The sequence below is a fragment of the Seriola dumerili genome, unplaced genomic scaffold, assembly GCF_002260705.1.
Source record: "Seriola dumerili isolate Sdu_G_001 unplaced genomic scaffold, Sdu_1.0 BDQW01000121.1, whole genome shotgun sequence".
NCBI lineage: Eukaryota > Metazoa > Chordata > Actinopteri > Carangiformes > Carangidae > Seriola > Seriola dumerili.
The window spans coordinates 2503439-2519956 of NW_019174376.1; the positions used below are offsets into that span (position 1 = coordinate 2503439).

Below are 16518 nucleotides of genomic sequence, written 5' to 3' on the forward strand. Positions count from 1 at the left end.
CACACACACACACACACACACACACACACACACACACACACACACACACACACACACACACACACACACACACACACACACACACACACCATGAGAGCAAGACACTTAAACACATGCATATACTCGCACAAATATGCACAGAAATGAGCTTACGCACACCTGGTCTGCGTACTCAAACACACTGGCATGAATGTGCGCACACACGCAGACACGCTTTTATTTGATGTTCTGAGCTGTGATGATGACAGGAATTAAAATAGAAAAGCACATTAAGGGGGACAGGGGGATAATATGATATGTCATCTTAAACACCCAAAGCTTAGGTACGACAATCCTCTCACTGCGCTCCACCTATTCATCAGCACCGCACTGCCATATAGTACATTTCCTGTCTACTCTATGTGATACTCTATGTATATGAGAGAGGGAGAGATAGAGTCACACCACTGGTGAACAGATGTTCTCAGCCCACACAGATCTACTCAGGCTGTAGAGAGATGACAGTTTGATCAGGTTGAACTGAAGGATGTCTCTACTCAGCTGTATCTAGACATCTGTCTTCTGTCTGATTATGTTGTCACTTTGCTTGCTGTTGATTAGGAGAATGTCTGGTGATAAAACTTTGATATTCACTACTTTAAAGCTACGGAAGAGAGATGAAGAAAATCTCCCCTCCTCTGCTTCACGCTCGGCACACAACTATCTAACAACTCTGACTCGGAGCACGGACTCCCTGCTTCAGACTCAACTGATCAGATGTCCAATTGTCAAAATGCAGTTTGACAGCAAACAGCTGAGTGAATGTACGATCAGTATTGTAAAGACTATGAATAGGCCTGCCACTAACGATTACTATGATAATCTGCAGATTATTTTTTCAATGAATCAATGAATAATTGCTTTGTTTTTTTAAAACAGAAAACGTGTATTTAATTACGCAGAGGTGACATCTTCAAATTGCCTTTTGTCCAACCAGCAATCCAGACAAAGATCAGCAGAATCATATGAAACCGTGAAAATACAATAGGCATACTGTCACATTTGAGAAGGTGGAATTGGCATTTCTGCAATTTATTGACTATAGAACAATTAATCTAGTATTAAGGTAGTAAGATTCATTTTTTGCTGAATGACTAATTGATAAATCGACTAATCATCTCAGCTCTAATTCTTTGGTGTGGTTTTTCTTGCTTTTACTTTTTTGCATAAGCATTTTATCAACTTATTGTCATAAATTATGGAAACAGTCCACATAGGAAACATTAAACCAGACCACAATCTTTCTCTAACCTTACCCAAGTGCTGTGAGTGCCTAAACATAACCATGACAAAGTTTAATAATGCTGTACAAATGAATATTGTACTGCAAAGATTGGATATTTTTTATATGTATGCATGTATTTAAAAATATGTGTTTAATCTGATACATTATCTGTGAATATTTACTTTAGTGAGAAATTACATTTATACAATATATAATATATTTATATTTTTGTATAAATGTCCTCTATGGGAGACAGGGTTGCCTATTTATGTACTGTACAGTGTCCTCAACCAGCATGGGTTTTATGTTTGCTGAATTCTCCTCCAAGGAGCTTTACTGTGAATTTCATAATATCTTCAAGTAAACCTTGGAAAAAATTTCATATACATAGTGCTCAACAAGTTTTCTTTCTTTCACTCTCTTTCACACACACATGAACATGCAAAGGTACACACACACAAGTGCGCACAAAGTGTGGGCTGATCAGCTCATAGCCATGCACACACAAAACAGATGGAAACAGGTCAGGTTTGATCACTCTCTCTCACTCACTCACTCACACACACACACACACACATACACACACACACACACACACACACACACACACACACACACACAGCAAATAAGCAAGACAGGCCTGGCCTGTGTGTAGGGAGCTGTCCATTCCCCAGTGCTGATATCTCCATAACGTGCCACACAAGTGAGTGTTTCACCTTTCACTATTCAGTCTGACTGATATAGGTAGTGTTTTATACTCACTAGAGTTCGATACTGTTGCTGCCCTTATTACTTTTCTGGTGCACTGCCAAGCCAACCCCGTCAATCCTTGAATTTGGGTCACCCACAGCAAAGCTCTGAGGCAACAGAAAAAAAACTAGCACAGACAGCCTCTGTGTCTTTCCTCCTTTCTTCTTTTATTATGATAGTAGTAAAGCAAATTAACATGCCAATGATGCAAAATAATAATCTGCAGTCACAGTATTTGTTTCAAATTTCAAACAAGTCAGTGATCAGAATAGGAATTATAATAGTTTTAATGTCAATGTAACAAAAGAATCTAAGCTCAAAGGTCCCCTACTAGTGATTGGAACTGGCACATGCTGTGATATTATATTGGTGTTAATATTTATTTTGTTCAATATTTTACAGTGACTTTCATTGCTGTACATAAGTTTTGTTTGTAAAATGTTATTGAGGAGCTGGATAGAAGCCAACTTTTATGATCTGGTAAACAATAGCACAGTCACACGTTGCTTGCAGCGTATTTTCCACCCCGTGTTTCTCAATGTTTAACTGCAAATCAGTGAAAAAAGGTTTTATTCATGTTCTTATTCAAATGTAACTTTTATTTTATTAACTTTTATATTTTTCATAGGTAAGACCATACTCAGTGAATTCAAAACTAATAGCAAATGTCCCAGCAAACCTATTCATAACCAAGGCTGTTATATACCAACATATACATATATGGTAGCATATACCAATCTAACATTACAGTCAGTTTATTAGGTCTTAATGCATAAATCACTATATATTGAATAGTCATAGAACTAATCACAAGGCTCAATTGATACATGAATATGATGCAACCTACCCCTGGATGTTTCTTCACATGTTGAATCGCAGTCTTAATCATCTTTAGTATTCTCCCAAAAACAACAAATAAAACCTAAACCATATAAAAATGAACAAACTGACAGCTATACTCTGACGAATGACTCTGTGTGAATGAACGTCTCTGTGCAGATTAATAGAAAGAGCTGTTTGTTAGCTGTAAGTACAGTGTGTTGGCCAGTGCGGTAAAACCTGTTGCCAATCCCCCCCCTTCTGCTCTGTCCCGCTCCCTCCCACCCATTGGATAAATGGTCAGGGGGGGGCAGAGAGGGAGAGAGAGTGCTAATCCTTATAATCACATCATTGAGGACACTGTAAGTTTCCACTGAGGTTTCATTGGGTACTCTGTGTGACAAAATGTTTTGTTATACAACAACAAAACCGCAGCTACTGAAAGTCAGATTTTTACTGGCACAAAAGACACAGATATTTTTCAGACATTTCCTACTGGAGGTGCAGCAGCAGTAGAGGAGCCAGCTCCTCCTATAATGGCTTCATATTTAGACCTCACATCCACACCACAGCCATTGTGTTGGATATTTCATGTTGTGTTCTTGTTTTTGAAATGACGAGACACTCATTTTGTGCAGAGCCATCACTTTAAAACACCTCCCAGCGGCCATTAAATGTTGCAGAGTGTCTTGTTCAGTGTAAAGAGGAGAGAAGTAATAGCAGCGTCCAACATGTCCCTTGGGTTGAGACCTTTGTCTCAGGCATGATAATGGCAATTGATTAGTCAGTGATGCAGCACCTGCAGACCTTTCAGGTTCCTTAACAACACTTTGTAACCTAATGTAATTAACATCAAAATGCTCTGCTAGGCAAAATGCACAGGCCATCACTATTCCTTACTTAAAGTACCTGTTGTGTTCTCACCATTTATCATGCTTAAGTGGATGAGGCAAAGTGGTTTGATTTTTAGCCATGCTGGTGCCGTGACTCTAGGGACGGTAACGTACATCTGTTGGGCCTCCACTTTCTGTCCGGTCCATACTGAAATAGCTCAAGAATTTGGTACATTAACATTCAAGCTCCCTAGAGGATGAATACCACTGACTTTGGTGCTCTTCTAAATTATCCTCCTGCCCTACAATGAGGTTGACATTTTTACCTTTTGTGTGTGTATTGCCATAAAATTTGGTACAGATATCCATGGTGTCCAGATGATGAATCCTAATGACTTTTCATCAACACGTTTAGCATCAAAGTTTTCGCTTATCCAGCAAAATATTTTAACATGTAACTTATGTACTTTGACAGAATTTGTGTACAGACATTCATGGTTCCAAGATGATGTATCCTGATGACTTTGAAATGGTGTTTTCTCACCAGCAGTCAGAAGGATTGGCATGAATTTTGTTACAGACATCCTTGACCCCCTCAGGATGACTAGTAAGAACTTTGGCGATCCCTTTGGCAAGTTAGCATTGTCATTGTGAGCATGTTAGCACGTTAGCGGCAGTACAGCCTCACAGCTGATTTTATTACTGTAGACTATTGGCTTTGTTAAATCACAACTTAAACTTGTTTCTGTTTACATAAACCTGTCATAAGACATGAACTTGAATGATCGTGTATGGAATAAAACAAATTTTGCCTACAGTATAAGGGTTTAGGAGATTAAAGACTACAAGACAGGACCCCGTAGTAACTTTAGGCTAAACCTCATTTAACTGTCCGAAGACTCACTTTCACAGCCTGCATTATTTAGGATGTGCACCAATTTCCCCAACTTGTGTTTACTGTATCAAAGTTGTCCAATATTTGGGAGTGATTTATGCTGTGGTGCCTCCATCCTGCAGTCTTGTGAGTCACCGTAAGTTGTTTTACCTGACATTTGTCAGTGGAAAGAATGCTATTTCTGTGTACCACATGACAAGGGTAATGGGTGCAATTTTTCACCCAGCAAGGATAGAGCGATTGATGAAGGTTGATGGGGAAGGAAAGGTTTTCAACAAAAGAGGATGGGGGGGAAATGAGATGCATTAAGACGACAGAGGAGAGAGAAAAAGTCAATATGTGCTCCCCTTCCCTCATCAGTCTCCTCCATTGTTCCCCCTAACAGATTGTTGGCCGAGTGTTTAAAAGAAAAGACGGGGTAAGAGTGCAATATCCAAATCTGTTTCCCACTGTTGCTGTAGCTAAGAGGAAGAGTGGCTTTAATGAGATTTTCTTTGTAAGAATGGATGCAGTGGGTCGGGCCTGTCTCGAGCCCTGACCCCGCCCCCAAACTAACCACCACTACATTCCTACATGCTCATATACACTTTTGAATACAATAGGGCTGGGCTGCCCCCCCTAATAGTCGACCAAATGTTTGTTGATGAGAAAAGTCTTAGTTGACCAAGTTTTTATTGGTTGGTTGGTCGCAGGAGAAAAAAAAAAATCAAGTCAGTCACAGACAGACATTGTTTACACAGCTGTCCCCTGCGGTTAATGGATAGTAATGTAATCTAGCATCTTGGGTTCACCTAACTGGTCATAAACGGGACATAGAGACAAAGTATGATGAACAGCAACAACAAATTCTTTATTTTTCCCTAACACTCTGCCAACAACTCTTGCCTTATGGCAGCCATACGGCAACTCGTATGGGACACACTACCTCGAATATCAAAACACAGTGAACACTGGACCGTTACAGTTGTTACATATGTCAGACAGGAAATCCAAAGTGTGGAACGACCCCAAGAAGGTGACATGTAAACGCTGCAGGCAAACATTTGCCATCATTCAGTGACCTATGTCAGTGTTGTGTTCACAGCTTGTCTCCCCTGCCCCCAAGTGGCCAAAACGACAGTTATTGCAGGTTTAAAACATTTAAAATTTTTCTCGTTTTCTGTCTTTGGTCTTTCTCTCTCTCTCTCTCTCTCTCTCTCTCTCTCTCTCTCTCTCTCTCTCTCTCTCTCTCTCTCTCTCTCTCTCTCTCCGAAACAGATATTCCCACACATGTAATGCAAATATACACGCTTGGATAAGTACACCCCTCTTCATAGTGAGGTCGTGCAACCTCCTGTGTCCCAGTAATCCACCACATTTTGACACACACACTCAGGACTCCTATAAATTTTAAACAAGTTTTTCTTCCATTCCTTAGAGAGTGGTCAGTAGTTGCGAGTCCCCTCAGTGACACCAGTCTAATACATCCAGGAAATACAGGAGCCTTATCCAACTCAGTCTCCACCCATGTACAAATAAGTGGTGACCCCAGTGTGTGATCCCACCAGGATAGATTCCGAATAATAGATGGCTGTGTTACTGATTTCTCTCTTTGCAATTGTGGCTCATGATTGTACAGAGATTGACTGTGACAGTGTTTATCTTGAATTTTGACCTCTATTTCCAGATGTTGGACACAGGACCAGGGGTGCCACTATTAAATTCTAGTCTCCATAAGAAGGTGAGACAGGCCCACCCCTACCCCAATGCATGTAATTTATACTGAATATATGAAACTAGGGGTAGCTTTCTGATTTTAAGTTGCATTATTTAAAAATATTTTGTGATACTGGTACTCAACAAGTGACAACAACTTTTTACTTGATCTAACCTCATGAAAAGACTTAATGTTCCTAACATTTTGGATATTACATGTCGTACGGTGGCACCTTCTTACAAGGAAGCCAAAGGATTATTTCTCTTCTTTTCCTCTCACTACAGGAACACAATGTGTCCAGAGAAATGATGCGCTGTAAGGTGTTTTTTATTTCAGTTATACTATCAGGTGCCTCATGTGCCAAAGCTGCGAATAATTTCAGTATCAACTAACAACATTTAGTTGTGAAGATCTTGCACTTATCAGTCTCCTGTGTGTTTTAGATAAACACATCTACATATAGACTACATGTGTGCATACAGAATAATAGAGGATAAAAATCTGTAGCTGTCAGTCTGGGGCATATACTGCTCTATAAACCGTACATCATATGTATGCATTGTGTATGTCAAAGAAATTGTAAGTGAACATATTTCCCAAATGCAAAACTTGTTCTTTCTTGTTCTCTCATTGGAATGAACAGTGTTTTATCTTTTCATGTTTTATTCAGGTTTAGAATGAAGTCAATAACCTTCCGTAGACCGTGATAGATACGTACCAATTTGGATATAGAATATACATGTGGCAATGGATGTAGAGATGGATTGGGAGCTGTACAACGCCTTATGGCAGTTTCTTTAAATTACCGTATGGAACGACAACGTGATAAATAACATGCAGGGAGCATTGTGCAATCCTCCAGTGGATTAACCTTGAAAACAAAGAGTGTAGGGTTTATATAAACAGTTGGAGAACCTTGTGGCTTTGTCAGAAACAGCAACAGTTAGAGCAGACAGTGAACAGAGTGAATGTGAGAACAAGGGCCTTTTAATAGACCGCCACACTAGTGAAGTGTGATGTGTTGTGATGGATTTCATGCCAGAACCTAGTTCATTATAATTACAGCCTGCCTAATAAATCAGCATGTTTGATTTTATCAGCTGATTTTATCACAGATATATCAGTATTGGCCTACAGAACAGCTGGTATGTAAGAAGAAATTACAGTGCAGAAATCCCAAAAATATGTTTGAGTTTCATTTTCAAGCAAAAATGCCACACTTTTTTTTTTTCTTTTTTTTTTTTTCTTTTTAATTTATGGGAGCAAAAATCAAAAACGCAGTATCAGTCAGGCTTTAATTATAATAACCAGAAAACATCACACGTGTACTGTAGGAACAGAATAGAAGTAATAATAGGAGCTGTAGCTGTAATGACGTGAGCTTTGCTTCTTTACCCACACAGAGAGATGAACTTCTTTTTTCTTTTTTAGAGAAGTCTTGGCCAAGATTCACAAAGCAGAAGATGTGTGGAGAGTACGACATCTGTGGGGAATTATCCATCTGCGAGTGATCTCATTTCAATTCCTAACAGTTAGCGCACATGTAAGAAAGTCATAGTTAGACCGTGGCCATCGTTATTTGCGATTTCTCTGAGCAGAAGGTGGAAGAGAGAGTTGTTCTTAAAGCAGAAGGCTTTTCAGCTAATAGCCATGTGTGAATGTAAGCATGAAAAACAACACAATCTGTTTCCAAGTTTTTCGAGAGGCATGAAAAATACCAGTCACCGCCACTGACAAATTATTTCTGTACACTGTAGCACAGCACACACACAGACACACAGACACACAGACACACACACACACACACACACACACACACACACACACACACACACACACAGACACTTTACATCTAAACAGGCACATCCACAGAAATTACAGGAATCAGTGTTACCACGGTCTGGCAGGGCACTTGTTTTTATTATGAAGTGGCACAGTAGTGTATTTCAAACCCTCCACTATGAGCAGTAGCTCCCTTCCATCCCCACCAGTGAGGTTTGGATGATGGTCACGACTTTGTGTGCCCAAACTCAGTCCCACGAGTTCTGCAATTGCTTTGATGCATTTTTCAAAAGGGCTGTGACATGAATGCCAAAAACACATAGCTTCCAATTCCTCCAGACAGCACACAGTATCCTCACCATTTCTCCTTTGTCACATTTTCTTTGCCGTGCAGGAATTTTTGTAACAATAATATAAGTTTTGTAGAGACCCCTATACTGTACCTCCACACTGCCATCTGACAGAATTGTGGCAGAGCTGAAGTTCTGTTTGGGTACACTTTGTAATAAAACTCTCTTTCTCCCCCCTCTCCTCCTTTGCTCTTTTTCTATTTGTCTCTTTCTCTATTATGTTTTGTAGGTTAGAACTGCAGGTTTGTGTTCATCCAAACCTATAGGCAAAAATAAACCTGGAATACCTGAATATTGTCTCATCACAATGACCAGCTTTAGATTCTATTAACATTATATTAACATCAGTTTAAACCCATTTCCCATCACTGCCTTGGAGCTGGATAGATTTATTTAAAACTGCACAAATCAATGATAATAATCTCAATATTGACAGTGGATCAAATGACTATCAAATGACTATGGTGCTTTTTTTTTTTTATTTTATTTTATTTTTTTTATTTTAAAGCATTTTTTAACTCATTATTTTACCTGCACAAAACTGGCCTGGTTGTAGACCTCAAGAGCTCACTGACGCCTGTTTTCTTGGTTGGAAAACAACAAATTTCGTCCTTTGAGAACACACACAAAACGAAGTGGAGACTTTGTGAGCTTCAGTGCAAGTCAGTAAAAAATAAAACACGTCGCACAAATCTTCTCCAGCACATCTTGTTTTATTCACCAACGTTTTTGCCAATCCAGCCATGATGAAGGCCAAATGTTTGCCGCGTTATACTGGAGAAGGAGGTGTGTGATGTGTTTTGATTTGGAGGGAAAAATAATCAAGGCAAACAAAGCTTTGTATAGGGCATGATTAGAAATGGGGGGACATCACCGTCCTGGTCCCACAAAAAATGATCACAAAAGTGAGGGCTGGGTGCAAACATGGGTGGATTCAATTAATGCCACTGAACAGGTTGTAAGTCAACATAGAGAAATAACAACTCTTAAATCAGTGAATGAATATTAACTTGTTAATTAACTTATATTTCTCAGGAGGCCAGAAATATGATTTCAAATGAATGCTAATGCTGCTCTGTGCCTGCTGGATGTGTAGATAACAACTTTTTTGTTTTTCAGCTTTTTCCGCAACAAGTTGATGCAGCTTTAATTTTAAACACGTCAGCTGTCCTTTTACTATAAATGGGAGTGTGAAGAAAGGTGAATTCACACTTTTTAAAAGGAGAGTTTGACACTTAGTTGTACAGGTGCTGTATTTGTTTGCAAATTCAGCACCAGCGTGTGTTTAACACCTGATTTAGCTTGTATTAAGACAAGGGGGAACAAACACACGTGGAAGGTGAAGAAGGTGAAGAAGAAGAAATGAACTTTGTTCTGATTTTTTTTTTTTTTTTTTAAAAAGCAGCGTTTGTTGCTACAAATACTGTCTAAGCTGCCAACTAATATTGCAGTTTCTGTATTCCTGTGTGATTTCTAACAAATTATTATCCCTCTGCGGGTTCAGCATGAAACACGTTAAAACTGTCTGGTTTTGTCAGTGGGGAAACTCTCTACCAGCATTATAGATTGACTCGAGTGTCATAAATTCTGCCAAATGGCCTAATATCATAATATTAGACGCAACGTCATATCTGAATATGAGAGGAATAATAGCTTTTCCTCCTTCTGTCTGCGGGTCTTGATGAAAACCTCGTTTTATTGCCACAATCATAATGGAATTATCTCCAGGTGTGATGAGGGCATTTAATGAAATCAAAGGATTACTTGCTCTTTTTCATGGGCTTATTAAAAGGGCCTTTGTGATAGAAGGCTGAGCGAGAGAGGCTGCCCCCCCCCCTCCCTCCACTCTGAGTGATTGCGTGTTTGTCAGTCTGGCAGTTGCACCATTTGTGGCTGGCATAAAAGCCTGCAGGGAGCCACAAGATCTGATTGGGAATCTTGGGGAAAAGAAGAAGGAGGAAAAAAAAATACATTGGTTGCTGCAGTCTTGTATTGATGTGTTTGAACACAGGGCTCTCATTTTCATGCCCTCAAAGCACACATAAAAATGTTTTTTCAATAAATGCTACACTTTGATGCATAGTTTATCTGCTCAGGCTATAATAATAGACTTTCTCTCTCTCTCTCCCACTCTATTTGTGTGCACCCTTCCTTTCGTTTTTCCTTCTCCTCCCTTTTTGATTCACTTCCTCTTCCTCTCAGTTCCTCTCTCCTCCCTCTTCCTTCCCTGTCCCGCGATGTATCCGACTTCCTCCTCCTTTATCAACCGTCATGTGACTTCACCTCTCTGTGGTATTGAACTGTATTTAACCTACCGCTGTAAATCTTATTCCTACATTGCCAGGGGGGGACACGCACTAAGTTTAACGAGTAGCACAGGCAAATCACAGTAGTATTGCCATCCATAATTCTCTTTGATTGAGTCCTGAATTGTAAAATCAATGTCTCCTTGCCCCCTTTTCACATGTAGTTAATATATCTCCATATGACAAAGCAACTTTGTTTCTTCCCTCATCAACCAGAGGTGGCCCGAGGATCTCCAATACATCAGCATTTGATGGCAAATATAACTCAAATAATTCACTTTTATTGTTGTCATCGGCATTGCTGTTATGTCCATTTTTTTCGAAAGGAAAAGTGGCGTCCAGTAGTATTTTTTTTTTTTTTTTATGTTTATCTCGTATAGCTTCAACTGAAACTGCCCAGTAAAGTCCATAGGTGGAAAGCAACAAAATAAATGTACTCAATCCTTTGTACTTTTAATTTTACTATCAATAGGAATATTGTAGTTTTATCTCTACTATATACAGAACATTTGATCCTCTGAAAAATATTTGTTTTAAACTGTATAATAGGAGTTTAAATTAACATCACCTACAACAACAGTAAAATGCTACAAGCACGAGAGAATCAAAAGTGACAATATAATGAATATTAATACAGCACTTGTAGGCCTTTCTGCATAAAGAGCATTGTTACTTTTAATATTAAGTCCTGTAAGTCGCCCTATTTAACATTTATTTTATGTATATAAACATTTACTAAATTGTTTATAACGCACGATAATGGGGTTGTAAGCAGCTTTGTGTGGGCAGCTATAACAGGAAGCTAGTATATAAAAAGATTATGAATGACTATATAGTAAAATAAAGCTGTAATAGCATGGTGTTTTAATTGCTGACAAATACTGTACATTAATATAGTCTTGAAATGTCTTCATATCTGCGAGAATGATAAATAGGGAGACTCAAAGTAAAATGGTTCTATTTTCTCCTTGTACTTTTACTCAAGTAAAACTTTGAATGCAGGATTTTTACTTGCGCTTTTACAGTGTGCTATTGCTACTTTTACTTAAGTAGAGAATCTAATTGCCTCTTCCACCACTGGTAAAGTCAACAGCCCGTTGGCAGTGACACAGAGGAATAGGAGTCTTAAAAATATTTAACTACTCACTGGCGCATTTTAAACAGCCACAACAAAATTAAAGCTCTGAAATCATCATAAAACATGCTGTATGTTAATAATAAAAAACTTGAGGTATTTCAGTAGTGGCTGCGTCTGACTCTGCAGGCCATCACTTCAGCTGACACCAAGGGTGAACGATGGTTACACTCATGGCTGCTGTCAAGCTGTGATGAATAGCTCCGCCTAACTACTCAGGAATAATGCTTAAAACAGAAAATGAATCCAAGTAGTGAATAAATGTATTAAACATTTGTGTTGTGCCTATTCAGCACTGATTCCAGTTAGCTCAAGGAAGGAGGGAAAGGCGAGGAATAGGTGGGGTGGAGACGGGGGGAGTAAAAAGAAGAGCGGGCGAGTGGCAGTGGCACGAAATCAAGCACTCAGCAGCTCCACAATACCCCATTAGTCTTCATTTTCAGCAGGACATGCAACAGGGACCTTACGTCTTGAGGAACAAACTAAAATTTATTGGGCCGGCCAGTTCGGGCTAATTGAAAGAAATTGTCTGTCTGTTGGCTTTCTATTAGGTTTGTAAAGGGTGGTGGTTTGGGGCGGGGTGATGATCTGGGGCCTGAGCTTGTTGCCCTCCACTCGTCACCTCGGCCTGGTTTCCTGTTAATGGTTTGATCCATGAGCGCCCTCCACTGAGCAGACAGTCTGAGCTGTGGGAATCATTTAAGGAGGAATCGTTTAGGGAGGATTTATGAGATGCATTCATTATGAAGTGTGTGGAGGCAAACAGACTTCGATCGGTAATGGCAGCTCAGTAATGGCTTACAACGCTGTGTCTGCACTTGCTGTTGTTTTTGGTTCACTCCTCTCCCGGAGTGCAACATACTGATTATGACTGATCATCTGGGCCCTTTGATTTTGAAATATTGTTTTAGATGCCATACCGGGATCTACCATAAATGTCCATTTGGGATTGTAGCTGCTTTTACGGCAAGTCATTGTATTTATTGGTACATTGCTTACCATCATTATAGTGTCTAAGTAGTTGGAGGCAATTATAAACTTTTTTTGTGTTGTAATCTGAAGTTCACAGATTGTTTCCACTGCGAGACATTATAAACAAACCTGATGCGGATAATCTAAAGAAGAAGAAAATATGATCATAAAGAAAGAAGAAAGAAACTATATAAAAGATCATTTAATTGGGACTTAATAATATTTTTGGCCATTTGCTTCTCTCCATTATTATAATGTTTTATTCACCAATGTAATTTCTGAGATGTACAGAGGTGGTGACCCTGTACTGCAGTTGGTTGCACTTCCATTGGATCATGCAGAGCTACTTTCTAATTCAAATTTGACCTAACATACTTGCCATATTTGTGTGCACACAAAGCACAACATCTATATATATATAAAAAAAAAATTATTGTTGTTTTGACATCCAAATAAGTGGCTCAGGTAATGAAGTGAATCTCAAAATTTGTTTGTTTGTCTACTCAGCTGCGACAGAGCACCAGGTTGTAAAATTACACTTAAACATCCCAAAAACAACGCAATGTAAACTAACGCCATTTCCTGACAAAGAGACATCTGAGTTCTCCTCAATAAGAATCACTGTTTTTAGTGTGTTTCGCTTTCGTACTCTAGTGATGAGTGGAGAGGAAACGAGGGGAATAGTACAGGATGGTGCTTTCCACCAACAATACAACATACTTCATCCTTATTAAGCGCATCCTCGTTGTTATCAAGAGAGTCTAGTGGCGGAACGAGTTGGAAACACTATTGCCTGGCTTGGCATCCCTATTGCTAAATCTCAGTGTCATGTGTTGTGTGTGTGTGTGTGTGTGTGTGTATATACAGTATGTAAGAAGACAGAGGGAGATAAAGGAGAAGGCACAGGGTTGCAAAACAAGGCGGTATTTGGATGATAATCATTTATAATGCAAGTAAACAAATTAGATATATGATAACTAGCACCTTTTATATGTGATGCTACTGCAGGACATTAGGAATGTACACTACCAGGTCTGGATGGAAACATAATCATATGAAATCACCGGATGTAAGAGATCTGGTTGTATTTCATTTTGCATTCAGGCTAGCATCTAATACTGGATGTGTTTTCTGTTTAGTGTGAGTAAATCTTCACTAGAAAATCTTTTGTGGAAATAAATCGCATTAGCCCTTCAGCCAAATCAATATTTCATGCCCAGTATGTCTCTACTTTTTAAAAACATTATTGCAAATCCACTGAAGACAGCTTGTTTGAAGAGGGAAGCTGTGGCATCAGTGAGGCCTGAGAAAGGATGAAGAATCATCAGTCTCATCACATGTTGGGATAAACTGCATCAAGTATTTTGAAGTGTTGCATTAACATGAAAGCGCAAACCGAATAACCCAGCTGCCCTTTTAGACAAGTGACAGACATTCAGCTAAGTTACAGTAAGGGAGAGTCAAAAACATTCCACAACTGCCAAAAACACTTTGACAACTTATATCTGCTGCTGCCTCCTCCTCTTCCTCCTCTTCTCTGTTACAGGCTAGGTAAACTCTCTGTCTCTCCGTCTCCCTCTCTGCTCAGTTATAATTGCTCACATTTAACAGCTGAGCGTCTGAATCCTGAGGAGCAATGAGAAGGAGGAGGAGGCGGCAGCGCGCGCGCACACACACACACACACACACACACACACACACACACACACACACACACACACAAAAAAAATAAAATAAATAAATGCACGCATCTCTGGTGGAAATTGACTGGCACCGGTGTTTAAAATAATAAGATGCAGCTGTTGATAGTAGCGACTGTCTCCAGGTTTACTTCCCCGTGGCCCCCGTGGCAGGAGAGGAGCCGTGATGAAGGCAGACAGCTGACAGGTGCTCCAGGATGATGCTGCCATCAGGTGCATCTGCTAAACTTAACTCAGAGACAGGGAGACGAGAGAAGGGGGGAGGAAAAGAGAGCTAAAGAAAAAGATACTCCAGCGAAGAGTGAGTGGAGGGGGAGAAAAAGAGCAGAGTGGCCAAAAAATATGAAGAAAAGGGGGTTATAGCAAAAAAAAGAGAAAAAACAAAGAAGATGATGATGGGTAGGAAGCAGGTGATAGAGGGAGAGAGAGGGAGAGAGAGAATAAGTGTGTTTGTGTATGCTTGCGTATACCTTCAAACTTCATGCCAGCCGTTTGTGTAAAGAAATTCACAGGGTGCCTTTGAAGCTGCGAGGTTGACGGCAGAGGTGCCTCTCCGTCTAGTCACTGACACTCCGGTGGGTTAACAAGTTTACTGAGCAGGTCAGGAGATGGGGAGACAGTTGGAGAAAGGTAATAAGGCGAGATAATGAGCAGGCGTGGAAAAGAATGGAGAGGAAATGGTAAGAAATAATAAGAATAAAGAAATTAAATAAGAGAAGGTAGGGTGTGTGTGTGTGTGTGTGTGTGTGTGTGAGTGAGAGAGAGAGGTTATGTGATGTTGCCATATGTTTATATATATATATCCCTGCTTGCATCAGCACTTTGCAGCTACTATACACACATGCCTTCCAAGTCTTGTGTCAGAAATGCAGCCCGTGTCTGTATATACACTCATAATGGATTCACTCTGTGTGCCGTTCCGACAGTGGTGACGCCGACTGTGTATCTGACTTTAATAAAAGGTGAAGCGGGCACAAGTCAGGAGCTGAGGCAGGGATTTGAACCCCCTTGAACCCACCACAGGGTGGGGAGGGGGGTCATCAAACTCCAAGGCCAAGCAGATTAAGTGTTCACACGCATCGTGGCTCAGTTCTGGGCCGAGCAAAAGGTGACGGAGAACGTAACCAAGGAGCTGCTCTGCCCTCTCTCTTCTTTGTCTCATGTGTGTCTACCTTTCTCCGCACGCACACACACACACACACACACACACTCACACTCGCACTCGCACTCGCACTCTAATACGCATATGCACAGCAGTGTGGAAGGAGGGGAGCCTGACAGAGCCCAGTGCATCGCAGGTAGCCCGACAGAGCGGCTAGGAGCGCTGTCACCAATTTGTTCCTAGCCATGGGGGACATGCAGGGGATGGAGAGGCGATGGCAGCTCCCTGTCCTCATCATGGCTAATGAGGCCCAGGCTTCTCCTTCTTCCTCTATGTATATGTGGATCTGTGTGTGTGTGTGTGTGTGCACATATGTGTGTTTGTGTGTGTGAGTGAGAGGGAGAGGGGGATCTGTTTGTATCACAGTGCTGCCAAAGCTCCTATTCCTGAAAAACCGGGGTTGATATCTGGCACAGACCACCATGCACTCCTAGTTTTCTCTTAGTTCACACCTCTCCTGGTTGAATTATTTACCAGGCCAAGAAACACACACACACTGACACACACAGAGAGAGAGAAGAGATCAGGTCTTGTTCAAGGCAGCTACCATTCAATACACTGCAGATTTTCAGGGACACAGCAGCAGCTGAGGCTTGCTCGCTGTGCTGGCTGACCCATCAACCAGATGGCACCAGACATGCTGTGATAAAACAGAGCTTGGAATAATGAATTCTGGTCAGCGTGTGATGACCTAACCGCTTATGAAACTTATAATACACCATCACGACAGCTCTGTATTGAAGGCCTTAATCAAATAAGTTTTTTCTGTTTAAGTATTATCCAGAGTCTGTACAATTTTCTTATTTCACAAAATATGCACAGTGATTTTTATCATTGCTTTGTAGACATGGATC

General features: G+C 40.3%; 1 protein-coding gene across 1 annotated transcript in view; it reads right to left on the reverse strand.

The window, feature by feature from the left end:
- Positions 1–3051, reverse strand: part of LOC111224007 (cytochrome c oxidase subunit NDUFA4-like) — a 9257-nt gene extending 6206 nt beyond the window's left edge. Inside the window, exon 1 of the mRNA XM_022748353.1 lies at positions 2862–3051. Coding sequence (XP_022604074.1) covers positions 2862–2903 — 42 coding nt within the window. The 5' untranslated portion in view covers positions 2904–3051. The remainder of the gene's footprint in view (positions 1–2861) is intronic.
- Positions 3052–16518: the final 13467 nt, after the last annotated feature.